The 26,729-nt window shown below is 47.0% G+C and overlaps 1 protein-coding gene and 1 long non-coding RNA gene across 12 annotated transcripts in view; one reads left to right on the top strand and one right to left on the bottom strand.

Annotated features, from left to right (window-relative positions):
* The first annotated feature begins 451 nt into the window (after positions 1–451).
* Positions 452–2,123, top strand: LOC147578719 (uncharacterized). Its single transcript, XR_015255602.1, has 2 exons — positions 452–720; positions 819–2,123. It is a non-coding gene; the product is annotated as an uncharacterized LOC147578719 (long non-coding RNA).
* Positions 2,124–4,067: 1,944 nt separating this feature from the next.
* LOC147578718 (uncharacterized) overlaps positions 4,068–26,729 on the bottom strand; it is a 33,689-nt gene continuing 11,027 nt past the window's right edge. Inside the window, exons 1-4 of one of the 11 annotated variants that reach the window (XM_086719827.1) lie at positions 21,745–21,939; positions 9,556–9,664; positions 5,831–5,987; positions 4,068–5,573 (exon numbers count right to left, since the gene is read on the bottom strand). In XM_086719827.1, coding sequence (XP_086575953.1) covers positions 4,449–4,799 — 351 coding nt within the window. In that variant the 5' untranslated portion in view covers positions 4,800–5,573; positions 5,831–5,987; positions 9,556–9,664; positions 21,745–21,939 and the 3' untranslated portion in view covers positions 4,068–4,448. Of the gene's footprint in view, positions 5,574–5,830; positions 6,167–9,555; positions 9,665–9,754; positions 9,830–15,322; positions 15,444–15,484; positions 15,813–21,744; positions 21,940–26,729 lie in introns of those variants that run through there. The other 10 variants (XR_015255601.1, XR_015255600.1, XM_086719828.1 and 7 more) reach the window with 10 other exon arrangements.

Here is a 26,729-nt window from a genome sequence, read left to right as displayed (position 1 = left end):
TTTTAATGTTTATTTAATTTTGAGAGAAAGATAGAGGCAGAGCATGAGCAGGGGAGGGGCAGAGAGAGAGGGAGATGCAGAATCCAAAGCAGGCTCCAGGCTCTGAGCCATCAGGACAGAGCCCGACGTGGGGCTTGAACTCATGAACCGTGAGATCATGACCTGAGCCGAAATCAAAAGGAAACTACAGTTCAGTTGGTCCTCAATAGCCTCATTCCCTTGGAAGATACAAATCGAAATACAAATGACATTTATGATTCAGATTATGAGTAGTATTTAGAAGGATTTAAATATTTTGGAAGAATGTGCTTTCCGTTGACAAATGTTCCCTGAGAAACCCCTAGCTATAAAGGCAGGTTTGAAGCCAGTTCAAAGATGGAGTAGATCCTGCCTTGGAGGGTCATTGGGTGGGGTGGGTTGTGTACAAAGAATTATAATCCAAGGCCAAGTGTGATACTGGCTGTAGGCATCTCCATCAGAGGTGCAGAGGTAGTTCTTGAAAACATCCAGAATGGTTTCCATAGCGCTGAATCTCGTGGCTTCTTGTTCCCTGTGGACTCCTCTCTGTCACGTTTGCTCTGGTTTGGACCAGAGCCGGAGAGTGGCAGAGCCTATCGTCACTGCAACGTGAGGGTCGGCCCTTGTCTTTGCAATAACTGTCCTCATCTTTTGCCCCGAGGCACACATTTCCCAGACGGACGGAGTGCTGAAAAGAAAGAGGTGGGTCGCAATTTAAGGGAAATATTTCTGTAGTTCAACTGAACTCAGCAAATGTCTTCATTTTCCAATCTGATATTATTCTCACTTTGTTTTCCCAGTGATTCAGACAGCCTAAATGAAGACCGATATTTGCGATTGGATCACAGACAGGCACGTTCAAGCAACTGACGCGAGACGTGATATATGCGCTCACACGGAGTGCTCTTCCCGTGCTTTCCAGCCCTCGCCACCAAGCCCCGATACATGGATCCTGTCTGATTGCCTTGTGAATTTTGTCATAGCTTCATATAGTGGGAATGAGTGTGGACCCTGCTTGGGAGGAAGAAGCGAGAGCTAAGTGTATGCAGGCAAAGTAGGAACCACACTGCACACACATGCCACATTGTGGGTACAACAGCCCCACATTTCCTCCTTCTTTTTTTCAACTTGATTATTTAAAGTTTATTTATTTATTTTTGAGAGAGGTGGGCGTGGGGCTAGGGACAGAGGGAGATTGGGAATCCACAGCGGTGCAGAGCCCAACGTGGGACTTCATCCCATGAGCCATGAGATCACGATCTGAGCTGAAATCAAGAGTTGGATGCTTAACCAACTGAGTCACCCAGACGCCCCATGCTCCTTTCTTTTAAGTATCAGGGACAGCTTGTCACACAGATTCACCTAAGCCACAGCATCAATTTAGGCTTGTGACTCAGGACCCCCATAAACACATGTATTGTTGACAGTCATCAGGCGGGTCCCAAAAGAAGTATTGTTTTGTCAGGGTGGCCCTAACAAAATACCATACATGGGGTGGCTTAACCGCCAGGAATTTACTTTCTCACAGTTCTGGAGGCGGGAAGTCCAAGTTCCGTGGCTCAAGGCCCGAGATGAAGCTGGCAGTGGGTTTGGTCTGCAGCCTTTCTCCTCAGCTGCAAGATGGCTGCCTTCTTGCTCTGTCATCGCACAGTCTTCTTTCTGCGCACGTCTGTGTCCTAATTTTCTCGTCTTCTAAGAACACCAGTCATATTTGTTTAGAACCCACCTTAAGGACCTTCTTTGGACTTAATCACCTCTTTAAAGAGCCCATTTCCAAACATAGTCACATTCTGAGATGTTGGGAGTGAGGGCTTCGACATACAGATTTTGGGGGGATGCAATTCAGCCCATAACAAAAGAATAACAAAACATACAGAAGTCTAATGCTTTGTCCTTCATTTACGTGGTTTTGTTAGTGACCTTTGTTTAATATAATATGGACTTTGCTTTTTTTTTTTTTCTGCCAATAGCCATTACAGATTTACCCTTACTTTCTTTTCTATATCAGATTGTCAGCTAACTAACAAAGGAATTGCGTCTTGGTGTCCCTCCCAGGACCCAGCACGATGTTTGACAAATAAAAGTTCAAGAACGGTCGCCGGTTCGCCCTGCTGCCTGGATCCTTTCTTCACCAGTTGATGTCAATACTGAGTGATGGCAACTTAGCCAATCCTGACAGCCCCCATCTCCTACTTTTACTGCCTGAAAATAAGCTCACCTCTCTAGTGAGCAGGACGGGGAGAGCAGAAGCTGAAGACGTGCTACATCTTTGATGCTCGGAGGGCCGCGTGTCCCAGGATTCGGCCGGTCAACCTTACTTTGTGGGAAAACTGCCACAAGAAGTCCTCAGTGGGGAAAGGCTGGGGGAGAGATGGACGGGACTCTCTCTTGATGAGAATAGTTATGTGACAGGAGGTGGTTCTAAAGGTGGAGGCTGGGGGTGGCTCAGTTGGTTGAGCATCTGATTTCAGCTCAGGTCATGATCTCGCAGTCCAGAGTTCGAGCCCCGCGTCAGGCTCTGTGCTGACAGCTCAGAGCCTGGAGTCTGCTTCGGATTCTGTCTCCCTCTCTCTCTGCTCCTCCCCCTGCTCGTGCTTTGTCTCTCTGTCTCTCTCTCTCAAAAATAAAATGAAATAGAAATTAAAAAAAAATAAAGACGGAGCCAGGCAGAAGTGTGAGTCAGAGGATGGGGACCATGGGATAAACTCTAGAGGCTGAGAGTAACTACGGAGTGCCGAGTAGTCAGAGGGCACTAAATAAAAGCTTGGGGCTCTTGGGTGCGGAAAAGAAACCAGAAATAGAGATGGGTGGGTGTCAACTTAGAGTCTGAGGAAGCTCATGTCAGACCCCCTTCTCAAACCCTATCTTCTGAATTCCCAGGGGGAAGGAAGACTATCTTTTCAGGGGCTCCCTTTGGGGGTCTTACTTTACATGGTTACTCAATTCCTGTTTCCTTTTGTGATTTCATTGCATTTGGTCACTTCAGCCTATTTAAGCATCTGTCTTTGTCAGGCTCTACTTAGAATGGCAAGGAAATACCCCACGTGGACTTGTGGTGTTGGAGCAAGAATGTCCTTCTCCTGGGAGACAGACCCCAGGAGCTTGGCTTCCCTCAGCCCCAGCCCCACCGCCAGACCCAGCCGGGAGTCCCCTGCCTCCTTTCTCTCTCAGCCCACTGCTAAACAAACCACGATGGATCAAGAATCTGATCTTTTCCACACAGAAAAGAACCAGGAAGGAGCACTATGGGAAATTAACAGAAGGGGGTTTGCGGGACACATTTTATTGTGTGTGTGGTGCGGACTCCTTCGGACAGAGCTGGAGGTGTGGGATGGAAGTTGCCCATTTTGATTATGTTGAATCTACACCTCCTCTTCTGACCTTACATCTGAAGGCTGACTTTGTAGTTTGCGGTGGCTGACAGACAGCCTTCCGTGGCGTCTGCCATGGATCCGGCAGAAACTTCTGGAAGGGATGCACAGGAGGGTATGGATGCTTAGCCGGGCGATGGCTGAATGGGAAGCACTCACGGACCACAGAGCTAACGGGCAAAGAGATGCAAAAAACCTGAGGCTTCCATTTATGTTGCCTTTTGGGGTAATTCTCAGCGAGGCCATAACAATCAGGATGGACGTGCAGTAGAAGAAGACTCTAGGAGCAAAAAGTGACCGTCATAAGTGATAAGCCTCAAAAGTTTTGACCTGCCTCTAAGTGATTGGATGACTATGGAAGGTGTGTGTATGGATGTCCATGCAGTCCGTCTTCTGTTGCTAAGACTCTATCAAGGGAGAGATTTGGGAAGAGTTTCCTCTATGACATTCAGCTGTTAAGACAGAGGATGTGCCCCTGAGTTCCCTGCTTCTTGATAAACCCACAGTGGGTTGACTATTCACTAATCCATCTATATGTGTTGCAAACAATTTAGCTTTGGTTCATCGCGGTCTTCACATATGTACTACCTGCCTCATCTGTTGAGATTGAAATGCATTTTCCCCCAGGGATCGACGGTTTAGAGGCTGGGAAGAAAAAAAGAAATGGGTCTTCGAGGCGGGTTCAGCCTCATTTATTAGGATGACAGTTGCTTTGCATTTACAGAGACAGCAAGTGCAGTGGCAAAACCAGGACATAAATAAACACAAAGTCAAAGGCGTTTCGAGAAGGGAGAACATTAGCTATCCCGATTCATTTTTGTCGAGGACGAGATTCGAATGCGATTGACAGAGGAGACTACACATTTATTCCTTTGGTTGGTGTTTATTACACGCAGATGGGATGACAGAAACTACAGGAGCGGGGGATTCCGATGGATTGGGGGTAAGGCTCCGGTCATGCTGGTGACTGAAAAGTGAGGAGCAGGCCGGGAGGGAGGGGGACGTCTTACCTACAAGCAGGGTCGCTCGAAGCACGTGCCCAGATGCCAGGCCGCCCGCCTAGCTGCAGCACTGCCTCTTGCAACAGCACTTCTGCTGACAACAGCACTTCTGCTGGCAGCAGCCCTTCCCGCAGCCACACGAGCCGCAGCCACACGAGCGGCGGCAGCAGCAGACCACGGGGACGCTGCAGCAGCCCCCGCAGCAGCCGCAGCAGCAGGGACAGCAGCTGGAGCAGCAGCCCACCCGGTAGCACCTGCAGGTGGTGCAGCTGCCGCAGCCGCCGCCGCAGCCGCCGCCGCAGCCGCCACCGCAGCCACCGCAGCCGCCACCGCAGCCACCGCAGCCACTACCGCAGCCACCGCAGCCGCCGCCGCAGCCACCGCAACTTCCGCAGCCACAGCACCCCATGGTGTCGGCAGAGAGGACTCAGGAGAGAGGAGGAGGGAGACTCAGGAGGTGAGGGAGGTCTGGTGCCGCCTCCTGCTGGGGGAGGGGCTTATATACCAACCCTGGGGGAGAGTCCTGACCCAGGACTCAAGGCCACTTCCCTGTTGTTGTTGTTGTTGTTGATACAAATATCCATAGCAGAACCTCACATGGCCTTTTGTGCACTTCCTTAATGGGTCCTTCTGACTTGTAAACCTTGCTAAATTTATCTTTTACTTGTCTTTTTAAGGCCCTGTTTAAAATAGGACAGGAAGTAACTATTAAATCCTGGGTTTTTTTGTTTGTTTGCTGGGGGGGGGGGTGGTTTTGGAGGATTTGGGGCAATTTTTTTTCTGGTAGAAGTCTAAGTGGATCAGAGTTTCCCTTGGGTATGTTTCACATTTCTTGGTCCTATCAGCCCAGGTCAAAGATTTTTTTTTTTCATTCTTGCACCATTTATTACCATTTGTGAAGTGGTGAAGCATCCTTTTAGACAGAAGAGGACGTTTTGAGATTCAAAGGGAAAGGTGATCCCAGGTCATATTATTTCGTCCTCCCAAGGCAGAGTTCCTTGGGTGTTTCTTCATCCTGTAACATCAGTTAGGAGGGGACTGTGGTTCCAAGGAGAAGGGATCCAGTGTTATCAGGGGTTATTACAGAGCGTCCTTCACATTCTGCCAGATGATAGAAGCACATCCTGAGCACAGCATTCCCAAGCCATGTGCCAGACTCGAGCAGGCTTCTGCTATCATCAGCCTATTAAAAGAGAAAAACAGGGGCGCCTGGGTGGCGCAGTCGGTTAAGCGTCCGACTTCAGCCAGGTCACGATCTCGCGGTCCGTGAGTTTGAGCCCTGCGTCAGGCTCTGGGCTGATGGCTCAGAGCCTGGAGCCTGTTTCCGATTCTGTGTCTCCCTCTCTCTCTCTGCCCCTCCCCCGTTCATGCTCTGTCTCTCTCTGTCCCAAAAATAAATAAACGTTGAAAAAAAAAAATTTTTAAAAGAGAAAAACAAACCTCTAGGCTCAGTTCCTAGTGATCGTGGACCAGCCCGCCATGGACTGCTTCCTTGAATTGGTTGCTTCCATTCGGCCATCCGTATTCAGATCACTCTTTCCAGTTAAGGGTAAATAGTGAAGGCAATCAGCACAGTCTGCAGGTCAGGTTCTGTCGACTATTTCGGAATATGAAACTGCTTTTACTGGCCATCCTGGGACAGTCCGAGTGGCACACAAATGAGGCAAGCCCAGGTGTCCTGTCAGCCCCCTGAATGAGCCTGAGTCAAAGGAGCTTGGAATAATGTTATGAACCGGGCCTTTAACACAGGACACACTTCAGGTTACTTTTTAGTTTCTGTTAAAAAGTAACAGAAGGTTACTTTTTAAAGTAACTTTAAAGGAGGTAAAAGACCTGTACTCTGAAAACTATAAAACTTTGGTGAAAGAAATTAAAGACAACACAAGTATATGGAAAGATAGTCTATGTTCATGAGTTGGAAGAACCAACATTGTTAAAATAAAATAAAATACTACCCAAAGCAATCTGCACATGCAATGCAATCCCTATCAAAATACCAACAGCATTTTTCACAGAACTAGAACAAATAATCCTAAATTTCTACGCAACCGAAAAAGACCCTGAATAGCCAAAGCTTTTTTGAAAAAAAAAAAGAGCAAGACTTGATGTATCACAATCCCAGTTTTCAAGGTGCACTACAAAGCTATAGTAATCAAAACAGTATGGTACTGGCCAAAAAGAAGTACATAGATCAGTAGAACAAAATGAAGAGTCCAGAAATAAACCCAAGCTTTTATGGTCAATTATAACAAAAGAGGCAAGACTATACGATAGGAAGCAGACAGTCTCTTCAGCAAATCGTGTTGGGAAAACTGGGCAGTTACATGCAAAAGAATGAAATTGGACCACTTTCTTACACCATATACAAAAGTAAACTCAAAATGAAAGACCTAAATGTGAGACCTGAAACCATAAAAGTCTTAGGAAAAAAACAAAACAAGACAAAATAAAAAACAAAACAAAACAAAAAACATAGGCAGTAATCTCTTTGACATCAGCTACAGAAATATTTTTCCAGAAGTGCCTGGGTGGCTCAGTCAGTTAAGTGACCAACTCTTGATTTCAGCTAAAGTCATGATCTCACAGCTCATGGGATCAAGTCCTGGGTCAGGCTCTGCACTGATAATGTGGAGCCTGCTTGGGATTCTCTCTCCCTCCTTCTCTCTCTGCCCTTCCCCACACTCACTCACTCTCTCTCTCTCTCTCAAAAATAAATAAATAAGCATTTTTTAAAAAAGAAATATTTTTCCAGATATGTCTCTTTTGACAAAGAAAACAAAAGCAAAATTAATTATTGCAACTATATCAAAGCTTTAAAAAGCTTTTGCACGGTGACAACAAGCATCAACAAAACCAAAAGATGAATAGGAGAGGTTATTTGCAAATGATGCATCCAATAAGAGGTTAATACGCAAAATATATAAAGAACTTATACAAGTCAACACCCAAAAGACAACGATGCAATTAATATATGGTCAGTGGACATGAACAGACAATTTTCCAAAGAAGATGTAGAGATGGCCAGCAGACACATGAAAAGATGCTCAACATCACTCATCATCAGGGAAATGAAACTCAAAATTACAAGGGGCAATCACCTCACACTGGTCAGAATGGCTAAAATAAAAAACACAAGAAATGACAGGTGTTGGCAAGCATACGGAGCAAAAGGAATCCTAGTGCACTACTGGTGGGAATGCAAACTGGTGTAGCCACTGTGGAAAACAGATTGGACATTCCTTAAAAAATTAAAAATAGAATTTACCATATGACTCAGTAATCCCACTCCTGGGTATTTCCCCAAGAAGTTACAAAAACACCAATTCAGAAAGATACATGCCGTCCTATGGCTACTGCAGCATTACTTACAATAGCCAAGAGAAGCCACCCAAGGGTCCATCGATAGATGAACGGATAAAGAAGATGTGGCATCTATCTACAATGGAATATTATTCAGCCATAGAAAAGAATGAAATCTTGCCGTCTGCAACAACATGGATGGATCGAGAGGGTGTAATGCGAAGTGAAAGAAGTCAGAGAAAGACGAATACCATGTGATCTCACTCATATGTGGAATTTAAGAAGCACAGCAAACAAACAAATTAAAAAAAGAGACAAACAAAAAAACCCAGACTCTTAACTACACAGAACAAGCAGATGGTTACCAAGAGGGGAGGTGGGTGGACGATTGGGTGAAACTGGTGAAGGGGATTAAGAGTTCACCCATGATGAGCACTGAGTAAGGTAAGGAAGTGTGGAATCCCTACATTGTACACCCGAAACTAACGTCTCACCGTAGGTTAATTACAGTTGAATTTTTTTAAAGTCTTAAAGATGACTTCTTCGTAAATGCAACTGTGTCCTGCTTTTCAGAACAGAAAGACAGGGAAGTGGTTTGGGGCTCTCCGTTGCACAGACCTGTAAATCATGCCTACACCTACCTGACTTCAGTCACTACAGTCCTAAGATAACCGCTGTATAAAATAGCTGATTCATTTCTGGCTGCTACTTTTTTGTTGGAATGTGATCATGCCCTGTGGATTTTTAGTAGTTGTTCTTTCTTGTGCCAGGATAAAGACAGAGCAATGCAATTGCTCAAATAACTATCCTGGAAAACACCCAGTGAGCAAGCATTTCCTCTGTGCCTTCAGCTCACACACATTTCTCCCCAGTGCTCTGACCTTCAAGATTCATCTGTTCTTATCTGAAAGGGCCCCTGAACTTCTGTTTTCAGGCACATTAAGATTTTCCACCGAGTAAACTTGGGGGGAAGCAGCGTACACAATTTAATAAATAGTTGTTGAATTATCCTTGTCTTACGACGAAGTAACTCTGACATCTGCAAGATGAATCCACGCAAAGAATTCCAATACACGGACAAGAACCAGAATAACCCTGTGCATTGACTTTCTCAGAGCTATAGAAAAAAAGGAGTGGATTCGGGGGGCGCCTGGGTGGCTCAGTCGGTTAAGTGTTTGACTCTTGATTTCGGCTCAGGTCATGATCCCGCAGTTTGTGGGCTCGAACTCCATGTTGGGCTCTGCGCTGATAGCTTGGGATTCTGTCTCTCTCTCTCTCTCTCTCTCTCTGCCCCTCCCGCTCTCATGCACACACTCTCTCTCATTTTTTCTCAAAATGAATAAACATCTGTTTAAAAGAAGAAGTTGATTCTGAGTTTATGTAGGAGAAAGGGAATTGGGAAGACTGATAGGGACCCTCTATCGCGGGAAAGTCTTCCTTCCCATATAAGACCTTCAGTAAGGATGGGAGATGGGAAAATGTGAGGGGCGATCCAGGCAGCGCCCACCATAGGCCTGCAGCTGGCACTTACAAGGTGGGACCCAGGGGGAGCAGGGAGGGCTGAGGACACTGAGAGCCCAGCCTGGGAACATAGATGTTCATAGATGAACATAGGTAAGGGTAGAGATCCTTGGGTTCAGGTGTCCCCCGCGTTTCGAAAGCTCAGGCCTTCAGTAGTTAGGCTACTTTGCTTTTACAAAGACCTACATTAGGACCTGCTGTTTTTGCTAACGAAAGAAATCTCAAGAGGTTGTTCACTTTTACAATAAAGGCCCCAGTAGCGTTCAGCATTTGTAGAGGCAGCACTGCCCCTGAGCAGAAGAGCAGCCCCCCCGCCCCCACCCAGCTCCTTCTCGGGGACGCACCCTCAGCAACTCCCCGTCTCCGCATCCGGCCTCCAGAGCTTTGAACTGCGTCTCTGAGTATCTGTGCGTTGTCTCCACTGATTTTGTGCATCTGTCGGCAAGCTGCGTCCTAAGGTTGCAAAAAAGCCAAAGAGAGGTGATTTGCGGTTCTGGGAACGCTCAGCATTTGCTCCGTGTAAGTTAATGGTAATTGACTCACCACTTTCCGCCACTTTGGTTTTCGAAAGTGTTCATAGGAATGCTCCACTTCCAGAGAGCAGGGGACACCTGTGCTCTGGTAAAGAAGCATTAGAGGTGGGGAGTCAGTGAGAACTAGGATTCCGGGTTCTGGAAGGGGACTGACGACAGAACCAGGATGTGGGAAGGCGAGACCAAAAATAGAGACCAGTTAGGGGCACTTGGGTGGCGCAGTCAGTTAGTTAAGCCTCTGACTCTTGATCTCAGCTCAGGTCGTGATCTCACAGTTTGTGAGTTTGAGCCCCACGCCGGGTTCTGTGCTGATGGTGCAGAGCCTGCTGGGGATTCTGCCTCTCCTTCTCTCTGCCCCTCCCCTGCTTGTGCTCTTTCTCAAAATAAATAAGTAAACTTAAAAGAAATTTTTTTTTTTAATTAAAAAAAATAGGGATGAGTCAAAAGGCTTTTGCAACAGTCTTAGCCTGATAGCCTCAGCGGTCTAGAGACTGGGGAAGAGAGGGAAGGAACAAATGGTAAGCAGGGCATGGAACATTCCCAAGAGGAGCCCCATTACCGTACAGAAAACAGCATCACATTAACAGTAACACACGGTGTTTTACTAGATTTGCTACTTAGTCGCTCAGTAAGTGGTCAGTAAATATGGTTGAATGTACTGATCAGTTGATTAACTGAATTTTGCTCATCATTATGTATTGTGTAGGTCCTCTCACCCTTCTTCAGAGTCCAACAACATCCTGCCCCAACAACCATCATCCTGGGATCCCCACAAGGTGTCAGTGGGCTCAAGAATGTAGCACTCAGTGGCCCTGGGAGAGGGCCCTTTTCTCCCCCGGCCAGTCCCCCAGGGCCTGCAGTGATGTAAGTCTGAGGCCTGGGGGGGCAGGAAAAACCACGAAGGCACATGGTGGATCCCACCTGCTGCAGGTACTGTTTGAGGGGTGAAGGTCCTAAGCCAAAGCCATACCATGATGGAGCCCACACTGCCACCAGCCATCACACTGTCTTGTAGTAACTACCACGGCCAACCTTCCTGGCCACATCTGTACCAACATCATCTTGCCCTGATGTCCCTCTGCTGCAATGGAGAAAATGTCTTCCCCCACCTTGTACCACACCCTGGACCCACCGGGCCTCACAGAAAGTGTTTCTCATTGCCTTTTTTTCCATATGCCTCAAGTCCAAGTCCATCATGAGATTCAACTTCTATAGGTCCACGACATGAACCACTCAAAAGACCTTTAGTAATTGGGTCATTGGTCACAGGAATTAACCCCATCGCCTGGCTCTTGTCCCTTAAAATGACTTTACTTGCTTTTGTTTTTGTTAGGATGTGCCTCAGTCTTCATCCCAAGTGACCCCTGGCAGACCCACCTCCCCATTTCTCAAGACCTAACCAGACATGTCAGAATCCCCAGACCAGTAGAGCTGAGGCTCAGATGGGACTGTCATTGCCTAAATGTACGTGACATCATGGAAGCAGAACTGATAAATATTTGTGGTGACCCATATGGCTTTCCAACTACTTCTTCTAGCTTAATGAGCTAGTCAACTCTATTCCTTCCCCTTCATATACTTGCTATTGCTCCCTGTTTTGGTATCAATTCTCCCTACCATTAGGTGAATATGTAAGTTTCTGCATATGGTACATGTGCTCCAAGTGTATTTGTGGAACGTCAAGGTGAAAAAGTTTAGAGAAATTCTTCATTGGGGCCCCCCATGCCCCGCTCTCCAGGCCATCTTTCAAACAAGATATCCAAATAATAAAGAAGATATTGACAGGATCATGATGGAATTGAAATTGTCATTCAGAAGCTCTGCTCTTAAATGGACTGACATGGGAGGGATTAGCACCACACGACGTTACTTAAGGTCTATAAAGGAAATTGAATCATTTGTTTTTATCTTGAACATTTAACTGTGTTTCCATTATTTTTTGTTAGTGAAAGGATAGGAGACCTTTACATTATGTAAAAAGGTGTTCCTCTTTCCCTCCTAAAGGACAGAAAAGTTGAGCCTGCCACTCTAGAGTTAAGAATGGATGTCACTGGATGTGGCAAGGGGATGTCTTTTAGGGATACTCCACAGGGCCCAAGGGATGATGGAAAAAATTAGTTAAGCTGGGAAAAGACAGAGACTAAAGAAATAAGGACTCAAAGCACACCAAGATCACCATAATATTTAATCTTAACAATGCTTTCCATTGTAAAAGAGTGCAGGAATCCCTACAGTTAGCCAAAGACTAGACTCCTACACAGATACCATCGAATGGGTTCTTTGCTCCTCTTGAATTTGTACCAAAGCTGGAAAAAATAACATTGGACAATGATCAGATCTCAAAGTGTGACCGCATTCAGATTAACTTAGATATGGGAACGTCCGCTCAGCTTCATCCTGTTGGGAGATACAATAATCCCAACTCCCCAGCAGTACAGCCTGGTCATTGGAAACCAGAGAGCATTCAAATGTGTGACCCATTAGTCAGTAGCACAAATTCTTGCCTAAAGCCTGGCTCAAATGCATAAGCATGCCAGTTAAAAATAACCAGGCGTGGCTGTTGTAAACAGAGGGTACCATTCAGTGCATCTATCAATTAACTTCCTGCTTATAGTTCTACCTGGGATGATAAACCCTTGAGCAAAAGCAAGCCAAGTTAACAAACATTTGTTGAACCCATTTTACGTGCCAGGCCAAGTGGGCAGCACAAGGAAATGTACTTCTAAGTAACTCCAGCTGATCAGGGAGATAAGAAGAAATAACTGGGTAAACTGAGGAACAAAGAAGATTTAAACAATAGCCTGATAAGAGTTGACTCCGAGTATGGGCTGATTAAGTTCCAAGGGAATATTAAGCCTTGCAAGAGTTCCGAGGAGGGGCTAATTAAGTCCGATCACCTAGAGAAAGTAGGAAAGCTTTATGAAGCAGGCAGAGCTCAAACTGAGTCTTGAATGGGAAACCAGATGGGAACAGGTAGAGAGGAGGAAGGACCAGCGGGTGGGGGTACAGTCTGGGGTCATCCTGCATGAGCTGCTTCCTCCCTCCACCTCCAGCGGTGTGACCTGATTTTTCCACACCTCACTTTCCTGATGAAAATAATAATCCCTATACCGTAGGACTGTAAATATGATCATACACAGAAACACTTAGAATAGAGCTTGGGACAGACCTCATAAATGTTAGCCAACGTGAGTATTTCGAGGTAGGCTGCACGTCGTAAGGGAAAATACAAGACTTCTCCAGGAGGCAGAAAAGAAAGCACATGTGCCTATAGTGGAAAGTTTATTCCAGAGAATTAGTAGGTATTCAGGCTGCAAATACAAGTTGAAACTAAGTCTGAACTGTAGGTCAGAGAGACTTCGATGTTTCTTTTGCAAGCGAATTATGTGGCATGTAGAAATGGTATTTTAGGAGCACGTACCTGGCAGCAGCTTGTAGGATAAATTAAAGACGAAAACCTATAGAGAAACCAATGAGATGACTCTAGGTAGGAAATTCCATCCGCGTTAAAAATTCAAGGATCTCAAATGCAAATGTCTTATTAAAATTCTTGTTCGTCATAATACATTCACTAATGAACACAATGGGCTTATGTCTTAGAAGCGACTACAGTTCGGGGCGCCTGGGTGGCTCAGTCGGTTGAGCATCCGACTTCAGCTCAGGTCATGATCTCACACTCCGTGAGTTCAAGCCCTGCGTCGGGCTCTGTGCTGGCAGCTCAGAGCCTGGAGCCTGCTTCAGATTCTGTGTCTCCTCCTCTCTCTGCCCCGGGCACCCCCCCCCCCCCCCCCCGCTCATGCACTGTCTCTCTGTCTCTCAATAATAAATAAACATTAAAAATTTTTTTTAATAATAAAATGTGTGTTTATTTTGAAAGAGAGACAGAGGGTGTGTGTATGTGCATGAGCAGGGGAAGGGCAGAGAGAGAAAGAGAGAAAGTGAGAGAGAATCTGAAGTAGGCTCCACGCTCAGTGTGGAACCCGATGCAGGGCTTGATCCCATGAACCGTGAGACCATGACCTGAGCCAAAATCAACAGTCGGTTGTTTAACCGACTGAGCCACCCACCCACCTCTATTTTTTTTTTCAGCTCTTTTAATATTCCAGAAATAATTCTAAGTATTTTATCTGCCTTGATTCTTGCAATAACCTTCCAAAGAATATACTGTCCATGCTCCCAGTTTACAGATGAAGAAAAAGTAAGACACTGGAACATTAATTGTCTTAAGGCCACAAAGAAACTGGAGTCAGGACAGCGGCACAGGCAGCCTGATCCCAGAGCCAGCCCTCTCAACCACGCCGCAACCCTGTACCTCCTGTCTTCAAAGTTCAGCGTCTAGATCAGGGGTCAACACGCTAAGGCCCACTTTTGGCCTGCCACCTATCTTTGTAAACGAGGTTTTATTGGAACAAAGCCACTCACACATTTAAGTGTCGTCTGTGGTCGTTTCCAGTCACAGTGGCTAAATTGAGTCATTGCGACAGAGATCATGTGACATTCATCCGGTCCTTGACGGAAAAGTTTGCCAAACCCTGGTCTGGATTATGCAGCATGCTCAGTCCAAAAGGAATTCTGAGTACAGGCAAACTGTTTTTGACCTGATACCCCGACGAGCTGCAGTGGGGTACGAGGGTGGCCTCTTTTGCTCTCTGTCCCGCTCAAATAAGCCACACCCTTCTCTGAGCTTTTGCAACTGACTTCCCTCCTCCGTGGAACCTGTTTTGTTCCCATCGCCAGAACTGGGATGGCTTTCCTATTTATTTACCAGTCTTTGGGATCACGGGCGCCTAGTCACAGTCTGCGAATAACCAATTTAAAGTGGTATTTCTTTCCAACAAATGAATACTATTCCATGTAGAAAATCTATTTTTGTATCTGCATAGAAATAACAGCGGTAGAGTAAGTGGGGAATGTTTGGATCCGTGTAACGCTCCTTCCCAAGGCCAATGTGGGGTGAATGAGGCACCCACCTGGGGTGAAAATTTAAGGTGGCACCCAAAACCTGAAATCATCACGATATTTTTAATGCAATATTTAAAAAAAAATCAAAGTAGGTGCAAGAAGTCCCTGATGAAAACCATAACGACATTTTACCAAAACAGAGGGCTGGACACCGCACTTGCCTGACTCGGCCTCCCCTCGTCCCAACCCCGCAGCTTACTACTCAAGCATTTAACACGGTTTAGTACCGACTCGTTCTTTCAATGCCTCCACAAATCTACCAACACAAACATGGCGTACCCTCCCCTATTAAAGACTGTGGCAGGAGGGAAGATACGTGTGGTTAGACGAGTACAAACGACTTAAGACCCCATTGCCCCTGGAGCAGCTTTTCAATTCTAATCACTCCAGGAGAAAGGCCTCCACCATGAACGCCATCCCAGGTTCTACAAGGCCACCAAGATGAGCAAAGCTGGTTCCCACCTGCACACCTGCTCTACAGCACCGTCTGGGAGCTGAGAAAGCCAGCGTGGCAGCCGGCTGACTGGATTTGATCCAGGCTCCGCCATACAGAGGCTGAGAGACTCCCCCTCACAACCCTGATTTCCTACGTACACAGTGCGGATGATTTTCATACCTGCCTCTTAGATTGTCGTGTGGACCACATGGGAGGAGGCTTGCTAGAAATGTCAGCGGCCACCATCGATATCGTTGGCTCCATGGGTGACGCAACGACCCGTTCCCCCGGCTCCCCCACCTGCCCTGGTTAGTTCACCTGCCATATCTAGTGTCCACCCACCTGTCTAGGCTGGAGCCCCCACTCTTGGATTCTTGAGTCCATTTGCTTCTCCACTCAACCTCGAAATGTTTCTCGAATGTCCCATTGTATGGCAGGTCCAGCCGCCATCATCAGTGCCCAGATCACCACAGCAGCTTCTTGTCTGGGTTTCTCCCTCTCCCTCCGCCCATTCTCCCTTGCTGCCAGACTAGTATTTTCTCCAAAGTATGTCACTCCTCCACTGAAACCCTCCAAAGAATCTTGCACAGTGTGGAACACAACGTCCGCCCATTTGTGCAATGTTTTTCCTGGTCCGGACTTTGCTCACCTCTCCAGCCCCGTCTCCTCACGTGACACCGTCACCCTCCACTCTGCAGCCACACCGAACTCGGGCTGCCCCCGTTGGTCACGCTGCCTCTCACCTCTGACCTTTGCACACAGTTAGGTGCCTCTGCCTGATATAGACCCCAGCCCCGCCCTGTCCCCTGACACGCCCTCTTCCCAGAGGTTGCCTTAACCTTTTTGGACTTGGTCTAAGTGTCACTTCGTCCATGAGCTTTTCTATGACCCTGGCACCCCACCCGAAGCCTGGGTTAGGTCTTCTTGCATCTCCGTGACACCGCACGCCGCTCCCAGCCATAGCACTTGTCACATTACACAGTGTTTCCCATGTACTTGTTTGTGTCCCTCATCACGTGAGTAGCCCCTAGCCAGGAGCCGTCGTTCACTGTCTCCTAGCCCCAGTATCCGGACAGCACAAGGCACAGTGAGTGAGCACCATTCTGGAGCCCGACTGGACAGTTACATCAGTGGGACAGAACTGAAAAAATTATATCTATAGATAGATAGGTTCCTCAAAAATTATGTATACAGGGGCGCCTGGGCGGCTCAGGGGGTTGCGCTTCTGACTTCGGCTCAGGTCATGATCTCACAATTTGTGAGTTCGAGCCCCACATCGAGCCGTCAACGCAGAACCGGCTTCAGATCCTCTGTCCCTCTCTTTCTGCCCTCTTCTGCTCGCACCCTCTCTCTCTCAAAAATAAATAAACATTTAAAAAATTACACACAGGGGCGCCTGGGTGGCGCAGTCGGTTAAGCGTCCGACTTCAGCCAGGTCACGATCTCGCGGTCCGTGAGTTCGAGCCCCACGTCAGGCTCTGGGCTGATGGCTCAGAGCTTGGAGCGTGTTTCCGATTCTGTGTCTCCCTCTCTCTCTGCCCCTCCCCCGTTCATGCTCTGTCTCTCTCTGTCCCAAAAATAGATAAACGTTGAAAAAAAAAAATAAAAAAAAAAAATAAAAAAAAAATAAAAATAAATAAATAAAAAGTTACACAGATAATTAGAACAATATATATATATAATTATAAATACAATTTTATCTATCTATCTACCATCATCTCCTGTTTACAAGTAACAATAGTAAGACACAGAATATGTTATCCGATACTATAAAAACAAGGAAGCGTTATGGGAGCTCAGAGGCAAAGAACTTCCTAGGCTAGGGGTGGGCAAGTGGGGAAGATGGGATTTAAGCTGAAACCATGCCCTCTGTACATGACCTTAGGTGGGTTCAAGATGCGTAAGCAGTAAGACTTAAAAAATAGCTAAAGTCCTGCCAGCCCCAGCCCCATGTCTCCTAGGTAACGATGGTAAACGTGTACCTCCCACAGCATTTGTCAAGAAACCCGGAGCAAATCCACCAACTCCGAGACCGCTTCTGGAGACCAAGACTCCTCTTCCTTCCCGCGCGGTAAGCACTGGTGGACAGATACATCCCGCCCCCACCCCCCAGTAGTGAGTTAAGTAGCTGTCACCTGGATGAGCAGAGACCTTGTGTGGTCCAGAAATACCTCTGAGGAGTGCTGAGAAGGAACTTGCTGGAATGTGGCTCTCACCCAGGCAGCAGGGTTCAAGGACCACCTGGCGGTGTGAGGAACAGCCAGATAACAGCAGGTGCATGCATGAGCTTGGGAAGACGAAGAAGGGAAGGAAATAAATGAACAAGGACATGCGTGTAAACTCTGAGAATCAATAAGGTAGAGAAATAGGATTGCCAGGTTCGACGTCAGAAGAACCTGGGATTAAGTCAGGATTTATTAGCTGCATTTCTTTCGGTGAATTTCTTAACTGCCTCAAGCTCAGTCCTTTCATCGATGAAATGGGTCTAATACAACCCACTTCGAAGGGTTATGAGGAGGAATAGAAGCAACCATGCATGTAGAGGGGGTCCACAGCAACTCACCACCCATCCTTTCTTTTCTGAATGGACATGGGGAGGGAGCGTGAGCTGAATAAGGGGACCCCTCCGTTACCCTGCTGCCGACGCTGGGCTGGCAACGAGGTGGGCCCTGACGTCGACACTGTAAGTGGAATCAGCTCAGGCAAGGTCTTCCCTCCCCGAGGGCCTGCTGGGTGAGTTCGCTGCTGCCCGAAATCCGCAGAAGCAGAGGAAATACACGGCTGCTGGAGGCACAGCCAAGGATGCCAGCAAGAACAAGAGCTTTCCAGAGCCTTCCAGTGCCGTCCAGAGCACTCAAGCTCCCCGGCGGGGCCAATGCTCCCCAAACTCCCCAGAAACCGCTTGGCACCGCAGGGTAGGGCCTACGTGCCTTCTTCCTCCCTTTGGGACCCTCTTCATTTCCTAAATCCGTTTCAAGACACAAAGCACCCCCTCACCACCACCAATCCCCACCGCCCTCGCCCCACCTGGAAAATCCCCCCTGTAAATCTGAGCACAGAAGCCCGTCAGGTGAACTGTCATTTCGGGGCAGCAGCAGAGGGGGCCGTGTGGCTCTCTGACGAAGGGCTGTGGGTGCAGGGTCGGGTCCAGGGGTGGCCACAGGACCCTGCCGGGGCGCCAGAGCCAGAGTCAGAGCCCCATCTGCTGCTCAGCGGCCCGAGTGGCCGACACAAGAACGGACAGAAAATGGGACCAACGAAGAGATGTGATCGTGCATCAAGTCACTTTATTAGGAAGTTTAAAACAGCAGATGTAGACAGAGCCACAGAAGAGCCAGCACGCGGGCAGAAACCCCCAAAATGGCCAGAAGCCAGGCCCGAATATTTATCAGAGATGGAACATGACACACAAATAAACCCTTGGGGCTCCCAGGAGGCTGGGACTTTGCCCCGATGTCTTCTCACAAGCTCTTTGGTTGCATCGTGGTTCCGTGCTGCACGGTGGCGGGGAGGGAAGATTTGTGCCAGCGTGGGCACAGGAGGTTCTCGGAAGGACAAAGCAGGAGGAGGGGGAAAGCTGGTGACAGGCCGAGGGAAAGGAGACGGAGGAGGGTGGGCCAAGTCTCACCTGCAGGACAGGGGGGCTCCCGCAGCTCCTGGGCAGGGGTGAGGCCGCCCGCCCGCCTAGCTGCAGCACTGCCTCTTGCAACAGCACTTCTGCTGACAACAGCATTTCTGCTGGCAGCAGCCCTTCCCGCAGCCACACGAGCCGCAGCCACACGAGCGGCGGCAGCAGCAGACCACGGGGACGCTGCAGCAGCCCCCGCAGCAGCCGCAGCAGCAGGGACAGCAGCTGGAGCAGCAGCCCACCCGGTAGCACCTGCAGGTGGTGCAGCTGCCGCAGCCGCCGCCGCAGCCGCCGCCGCAGCCGCCACCGCAGCCACCGCAGCCACTACCGCAGCCACCGCAGCCGCCGCCGCAGCCACCGCAACTTCCGCAGCCACAGCACCCCATGGTGTCGGCAGAGAGGACTCAGGAGAGAGGAGGAGGGAGACTCAGGAGGTGAGGGAGGTCTGGTGCCGCCTCCTGCTGGGGGAGGGGATTATATACCAACCCAGGAGGTGGGCGGGGGAAGACATGTGACCACTTCCCTGTCGTTTATTTCAGTTCCTATAGGAAAACTTCAGGCCCTTCCTGTTTATTTCCTGACACCTTTAGTCCCATTAAGTCACATATTTTCCGTTTAAGTAAATTTATCTCTGTTTCACCCAGTGGGAATATTTAGCAAAGAACCCAGCTAGCCCGTTTTCAAATATAGCTGGTCTTGGAATAGATGAGCCGGAGGAGACCCATCTGGCCACTGTTCGCCTTGCTCGCTAGTATCTCCGCAGGGGAATTGTTATCTCCCTTGACACCTCTTTCAGGAAAATTCTTAGGGGTCCTTTCAGCGGGAGGAAGAGAACATAGAACCTTAAATAAAGGAGGTAAGTTGCCGGGGCACCTGGGTGGCCCAGTCGGTTAAGCGGCCCACTTCGGCTCGTGTCACGATCTCACGGTTCGTGGGTTTGAGTTCCACGTCCGGTTCTGTGCTGACAGTTCAGAGCCTGGAGCCTGATTCGGATGCTGCGTCTCTCTCTCTTCTCTCTCTTTCTCCGCCCCTCCCCCCACTTGTGCTCTGCCTCTGTCTCTCAAAAATAAATAAATGTTAAAAAAAAAACAAACAAAACTTGCAACATCCACTCTTTCTACCCCTGGTCTGTATGTCACAGATCAAAGAGGCTACATACATCTAGACTAGAAGATACTTCTACCTCTCCTACCTGGGATAGGGAAGCCTGACTGCAATTAGAAAAATCATTCTCAGTGGAGAAGCCCACGGTCCCCGGATTCATCTTCGGGACCTTAGCGCCCTGCCTTGTGATTAATTCTCTGTGCATGAGTCACGTGTGTACATTTAGTCCCAGTCACACACCAGACCATAAGGTGACGAGGAGGTGAGCATTCAGAAGGAAGTTCCTCTGTCCCCAGAGACTCCCTCCTCTGATTGGCTGACCTCAGAGTGTTTGCATTAATCTAAAAATAACACTAACAGCCCATGACTTGCTCACATAAATAGCACTTTTTTGGGGGGGAGAAAGCACTACATTTTCCCCCAAATTTAGTGAACACAGTGACATTGTTTTACACTTCTGCAAACCTCTTTAATGTCTGACTTAGTCAAAGATGCCTGGATTCTCATTATCTACCTTCTGTGTTGAAACTGTTGTACAGGGGCGCCTGGGTGGCACAGTCGGTTAAGCGTCGGACTTCAGCCAGGTCACGATCTCGCGGTCCGTGAGTTCGAGCCCCGCGTCAGGCTCTGGGCTGATGGCTCGGAGCCTGGAGCCTGTTCCCGATTCTGTGTCTCCCTCTCTCTCTGCCCCTCCCCCGTTCATGCTCTGTCTCTCTCTGTCCCAAAAATAAATAAACGTTGAAAAAAAAAAAAAAAAAAAAAAAAAAAAGAAACTGTTGTACGGTGTGGTTTTGATCAAAATGCATAAAGAAAACCCAGCCTTGCGCAGATGCGCAATTGAAAAGGATGGTCTTACCAGCCTCAGGGCCCCGCCTGGGTCCTTGAGCCACACACCGAAGACCCCCAGAACAGAGCTTTGGAAAATTTGGGCCCCTGAGGAAAGAAACCACTTAAAAATGCACCCAACTATTGACTTTAGCCTCATCAAGTATAATAAATCCCTACACATGGTTAGTATATGGTACAACAATGGCTCAATGCCATTTAATAAAACTTTATTGTTTCTATATTAAAAAAAAAATCCTACCTTCTGCTGCTATATTTTCCAGTGGTGCACATTTTGTTGTTACTCAACAGTCCTCAGCTGATTGTCTTTAAACTAAAGTCCAGACTCACCAGTAACAATCTGACTCCAATTTGCTTTGCAGCCTAATCGTCTGTCGGGGGCTCTAGAGTAACCCAAGCCTACACGAGAAGGGAGAGCTTGGGAATTAATACCATTAGGACTAGTAGTTAATCTTTATGGTGCAGGCACTATGTGCTGCACGGTGTGCGAAGCACTTAGAAATTAAGACAGAGACAAGAGCAATGAAATAGGCAAGACTCAGCAGGGAACACCCTGCAGAAGAAGGAACCGTATCCACAGAGCAAAAGCCCCGTGGGATGAAGGTGGCAACACAGAGCACACCCTAGATCCCTCCTGTGACTCAGACCTTTTTGCTTTTACTAAGGAAATACAGCAGCCGTACAATCATTACTTGAACTTTTATCCTTCCAAACGTCCCTTGTGACTGTGTTGTTAGCCGAAGTTCCACCCCTGAAATTCTGTTCGTTTTTAAAGACACAGTTCAAGTGTTAGCCTTGCGCAATCCCTCCAAATGAAACTGATCTTTCTTTCTTCCAACCTTCGGCTGTGTCTTCATTCCATCACAACAAAGGAAGGAGAGAACAAGACAAGGAAAACAGGCAGAAATGGTGTTGAGTAGGAGGACAATGGCGACGCAGGAGGGGGCTGAGATCTGGGAGCGCCCCTGTGGAAGGCATTCTGGGAACTAGTGGGACCCTCCATCCCGTCCTCCTCTGCACTCACCTCTCTTCTCTCATCAGCTCGGCTCCCCTTCTTCCTCTGGCAATGACCACTTCCAATCTTGTCCCCTTTCTTCAGATGCCAGATGCCTCCTCCTTCACTCTGAGAAGGCACTTCCTACCATAGAATCTATAAAGTTGCCTGACTCAGTGCCGTCTCTCTCCTTCTTACCTTGACTTATAACGATGGTGGTGCTCCCCCTACTCCTCCCGTCACTGGCCGGCCCCTCCCTCTGTGCTCTGAAGACCACCCTTCTGGCCTTTTGAATCTCCTTTTTCATGCACCTTCTCCCTCCACAAATCTCCTTTGTTCAGCACCTACTAAGTGCCCACCTACTGTAGGCACTACAGACACAGCAATGAACCCCTTCTGCTTTCTAGACCCTTCTCATCAGCATCAAAACCTTTATTTTTTTTTTAAGGATTTTTTAAAAAAATTTATTTTGAGAGAGACAGGGACAGCACAAGGGGAAGGGGAAAGGGGAGAGAGAGAGGGAGAGAGAGAGAGTCCCAAGCAGGCTCTGTACTGTCAGTGCAGAGCCCGATGCGGGACTGGAACCCACAAAACCATGAGATCATGACCTGAGCCGAAACCAAGAGTCGGATGCTTAACCTGTGGAGCTACCCAGGCACCCCAAGCATCACATCCTTTAGGATGGCATCTCTCCCACCCTCAAGCAAGGAAACACCTCTGTTAGGCCCAGTCTGCCTCCTGCTCCTGCCTCTTGTCTCTCCTGTCCTTGACACCCACACTTGCAGAAAGCATCATCCCAATACCCTCTAGATGACAGGCATGAGCGCAGTGACATTAGAAAATAAGGATTGACCTTTGACACTGTGTAGCTATATCAAATCATCATCCTGTAAACTTAAATATCTTCTAATTTTGTCAATTTTACCTCAATAAAGCTGGGGACAAATGAAATAAAATAGGGATTCAGTGGGGATCAAGAACGTGGGATAGGACAGTCAGCACAGCATGCATAAGATTATATATAGTAAAATGCATTGGCAATCTTTTAATACATAAGAGATTTATATATTTTTTAATATATAAATCATGAAATATGTAGAAACAAAATATTACCCATGATTTCGCTAAACATAATTACTGATAACTTAATAACACATGTATGCATATTTAATATAATTTTTGCTTTTTCTGATCATGAAAGCTATACATGTTCATTGTAGAAAGTTTGGAAAATGCGCAGAAATACAAAGAAAATAAATATTACCCACCGTCACACCTTACTGGAATAACTACTGTTCACTCTAATTTTCTTCCAGAACTTTGTGCATACGCATATGCATTATTCAAAAACATAACTGGGGATGATAGGGTGTATCCTGGGTGTTACGGTGTGTTCGCTTACTATAATCAATAAATACCACCACCGAGGACTCCAGAAATTCTCCACTCCTCCCTAGAGGACAGCTTCACTGGGAATGCTCTAACTCAAGTCCCAGACGGTCTCCATGTGGTTAAGTCCAAGGTATGTTCTCCAGGCAATTTACAAGGTCATTTCTCAGCATTGGGCAGTTGGCAAATCACTCTTTCTTGACACGCCCTTCTCTCTTGGCATCGGTGAGGCAAGGTTCTGTTTCTCTCCTAATCATTTTGCCACTCGTCCTCCAAGTCTACTTTGCAAAACATGACTGTTCGAGAGGCTCGAGAGTCGGCGTATAGACTTCCTTGGTGCTGTCTCTTCCAGAAAAGGTCACTTCCTTTATAGCTTATTGACTCCTTTGTTGAATGCTGTACGTTTTATTACATAGATCAACCTTCTTTCAAAATCTGATTTTTGGGGGCACCTGGGTGGCTCAGTCGGTTGAATGTCTCTGGCTCCTGATTTCTGCTCAAGTCATGATCTCACGGTTCATGAGATTGAGCCCTGCATCAGGCTCTGCGCTGACAGCACGAGCCTGCTGGGGATCCTCTCTCCCTCTCTCTCTGCCCCCCCTTCCCCCCTCCCTCTCTGTCTCTCTCTCCCTCAAAATAAAATAAACATTAAAAAAAATCAAAATGAAAAAAAGTAAAATCTGATTTTTCCGAGGCACCTGGGTGGCTCAGTCAGTTAAGTGCCTGACTTCAGCTCAGGTCATGATCTCACGGTTTACAAGTTCCAGCCCCGCACTGAGCTCTCTGCTGTCAGCACACAGCCCACTTTGGATCCTCTGTCCCCACCCCTCTCTCCGCTCCTCCCCCACTCCCTCCCTCCCTCCCTCCCTCTCTCTCTCTCAAAAATAAACATTTTTTAAAAAAAGAGAAAACATTTCAGGCTAAAAGTCTTCTTCAGAAAAATCAGATATTTTTATAGTTCTTATTTTATTTTTTACATGTTTATTTTTGAGAGACAAAGAGAGTGGGGGAGGGGCAGAGAGAGAGAGAGAGACAGACAGACAGACAGAGGATCTGAAGTGGGGTCTGCACTGACAGCAGAGAGCCCAATGCAGAGCTCAAACTCATGACCCCTGTGATCATGACCTGAGCCAGAGTCGGACACTTAACCGACTGAGCCATCCAGGCACCCCCAGTCGGAAACGTTTTCAGTAATATTTTCCCAAATGTGGGATCATCTTTTTCTCACTTTCATGGGAAGGTGGAGGGCATCACCAGGTCTTCTGACAGTGATCTGGATAATTAGGGAGCTACAACTCTTTATCCACCGGAGTCGAGACCAACACTGACCAACAGACTTTTGGCAATGAAGGAAGTGTTCTGTTCTGAGGCTGGCCAATATGGTAGCCACTTACCACATGTGGCTGCTGAGTACTTAAAATACGACTAATGAGGCCGAAGAACAAACCTTCTTGACTTACTTAATTTCGATTAATCTAAATTTAAATTGCCGTACATGGTGAACGGCCACTTCAGTGAAGAGCCAGCTCTAAATGGACAGCACCACAAAAGAAAGGCCCACCCTTCATCCTTCTTTGGGTCAGTTTGCCAAAAGTGTAGTAATTGTCTCCTACATTCCAGACATTGTGTAGCCGTCAGGGGAAGTGAGGTGAATAAGAGGGAAAACTGCTCTTAACGGAGCCTGTCAAGGCCATCAAAAAGAGACAGAAGTAACCCATAATAATGTAATATGAAAAGCTCTAGAACAGAAGGCCAAGCGGAAAACATACAGAAGATCAGTTAATTAAACTCCCAACACCTAGCATCAGTCCTGGTATATAATACAGTCAGTTCTGCTATAACACTTGTTTTAAAAATGCAGATTTGTTCCAAGGAGGACATTATGCTAAGTGAAATAAGCCAGACATAGAAAGACAAATACTGCATGTTCTCACTTAAGTACGGAATCTAAAAAAGTCAAACTCATGGAAGCAGGGAATAGAAAGGTGGTTTCCAGGGGCCGAGGGAAGGGGACGAAGGGGAGATGTTCATCGAAGGGTGGGAAGTTTCAGTTAGATGAGTAAGGTCTGGGGATCTCATGCACAACATGGTGACCATAGTTAATAAGACTGTATTGCGTCCTTGAAATTTGCTTAAAAGAGTTCGTCTTAACTGTTCTCAACGCAAAAAGAGAAAAAAAAGGGTACCTAAGTGAGACGATGTATGTGTTAATTAACTGGGTTATGGTGATCGTTTTACAATGTGTACATATATCACATCATCACATTGTACACCTTAAATACATAATTTTGTATTTGTCAATTATACCTCAATAGGGCTGGAAGAAGTTTATTCCAAGGAGATTGATACATGGGGGAATAATTTGAGCAGAATGCAAATTCTTTGCCTCTGCAGGGCTTTGCCCATAAGAAACGCCAGGTAAATATAGAAAGCTGCATCCAGCTAACACACACACACACACACACACACACACACACACACACACTTCAGACAACTAATGACCAGCCTCCTGGGTGCCCTATATTCTGAGCTACACTCATCTGCACTTGCAGTCCCAACTCTCTCTCCCATTTCAGATCTTCCCCCTTCCATCCCTTGACAATAACACAAGCCGCAATCCTTCTCAGACCTCCCTTCCACAAGCAAATTTCACATCTTTTTCAAGGTAGAGTGCCACATTTCTGATAGGATTTATAGATTTTTTGTTGTTGTTGTTTATTTTTGAGAGAAACAGAGTGTGAGCAAGGAAGGGCAGAGAGAGAGGGAGAGAAAAAAATCCGAAGTAAGGTCCAGGCTCCGAGCTGTCAGCACAGAGCCCGACGCAGGGCTCAAACTCACGAACCGTGAGATCATGACCTGAGCCGAAGTTGGACGATTAACCGACCGAGCCACCCAGTTGTCCCAGGATTTATATACTTTAAACATATGTGTAAAATCATGTACAATTTTTATTTTGAAAACAAGTCAGTGATTAAGTTTTTTGAGTGCTGTTCCCCAACCCCATAAGCCCTGTGGTTTTTAATCGTGTGATTTTGTACAGCTCTACAATTTGGTGGAACACACATGTTGTGTTATAGCAGAAATGACTGTAGGTCTAGAAAAATATCTTAGCAATGGTCATACCTGCGCCCCGATCTTGGATTCTCAACACCATTCTCCAATAAAAGGAACCAGACTCTTTGGAAGAAAGGCTGATTCCGGGTCTGGGGCTGGGAAAGGATGAAATGGGCCGTGAACATCTTGTGCCAGAATCTAAGTTGATACTCAGAAAATGACAGAGATATTTTTAAAAGGTACAAGAGCCAGCTTGAAGGTGTGGCTACTGGAAAAAAATGTAGGACAACTTGAGCATCAGAACGATGACAGGAACAGATGATACCTCATTGAATAGAATAGGATCATTCTTTCCATGAAATCACACTGATGTAAATGAATAAACGGGTAACGTACATCTTTACCCTGACCAGATGCTGCTGAACTGCTCTGCAAATTGGTTGTAGTGAATTATTCCCACCCAATGTTGTATGAAAATTCCAGCATCCTCACTGATATCTGCTATTATCAGACTTGAACACTTTGATAATCAGGTGGATACAAAAGGTACCGCAGTGTGGCCTTCATTTCTA

Source organism: Puma concolor, chromosome C1, assembly GCF_028749965.1.
Source record: "Puma concolor isolate L17-30 chromosome C1, mPumCon1.1.hap2, whole genome shotgun sequence".
Classification (NCBI taxonomy): domain Eukaryota; kingdom Metazoa; phylum Chordata; class Mammalia; order Carnivora; family Felidae; genus Puma; species Puma concolor.
Note: the sequence above shows the minus strand (reverse complement) of the source record. Positions and strands in the feature narration are given on the sequence as shown.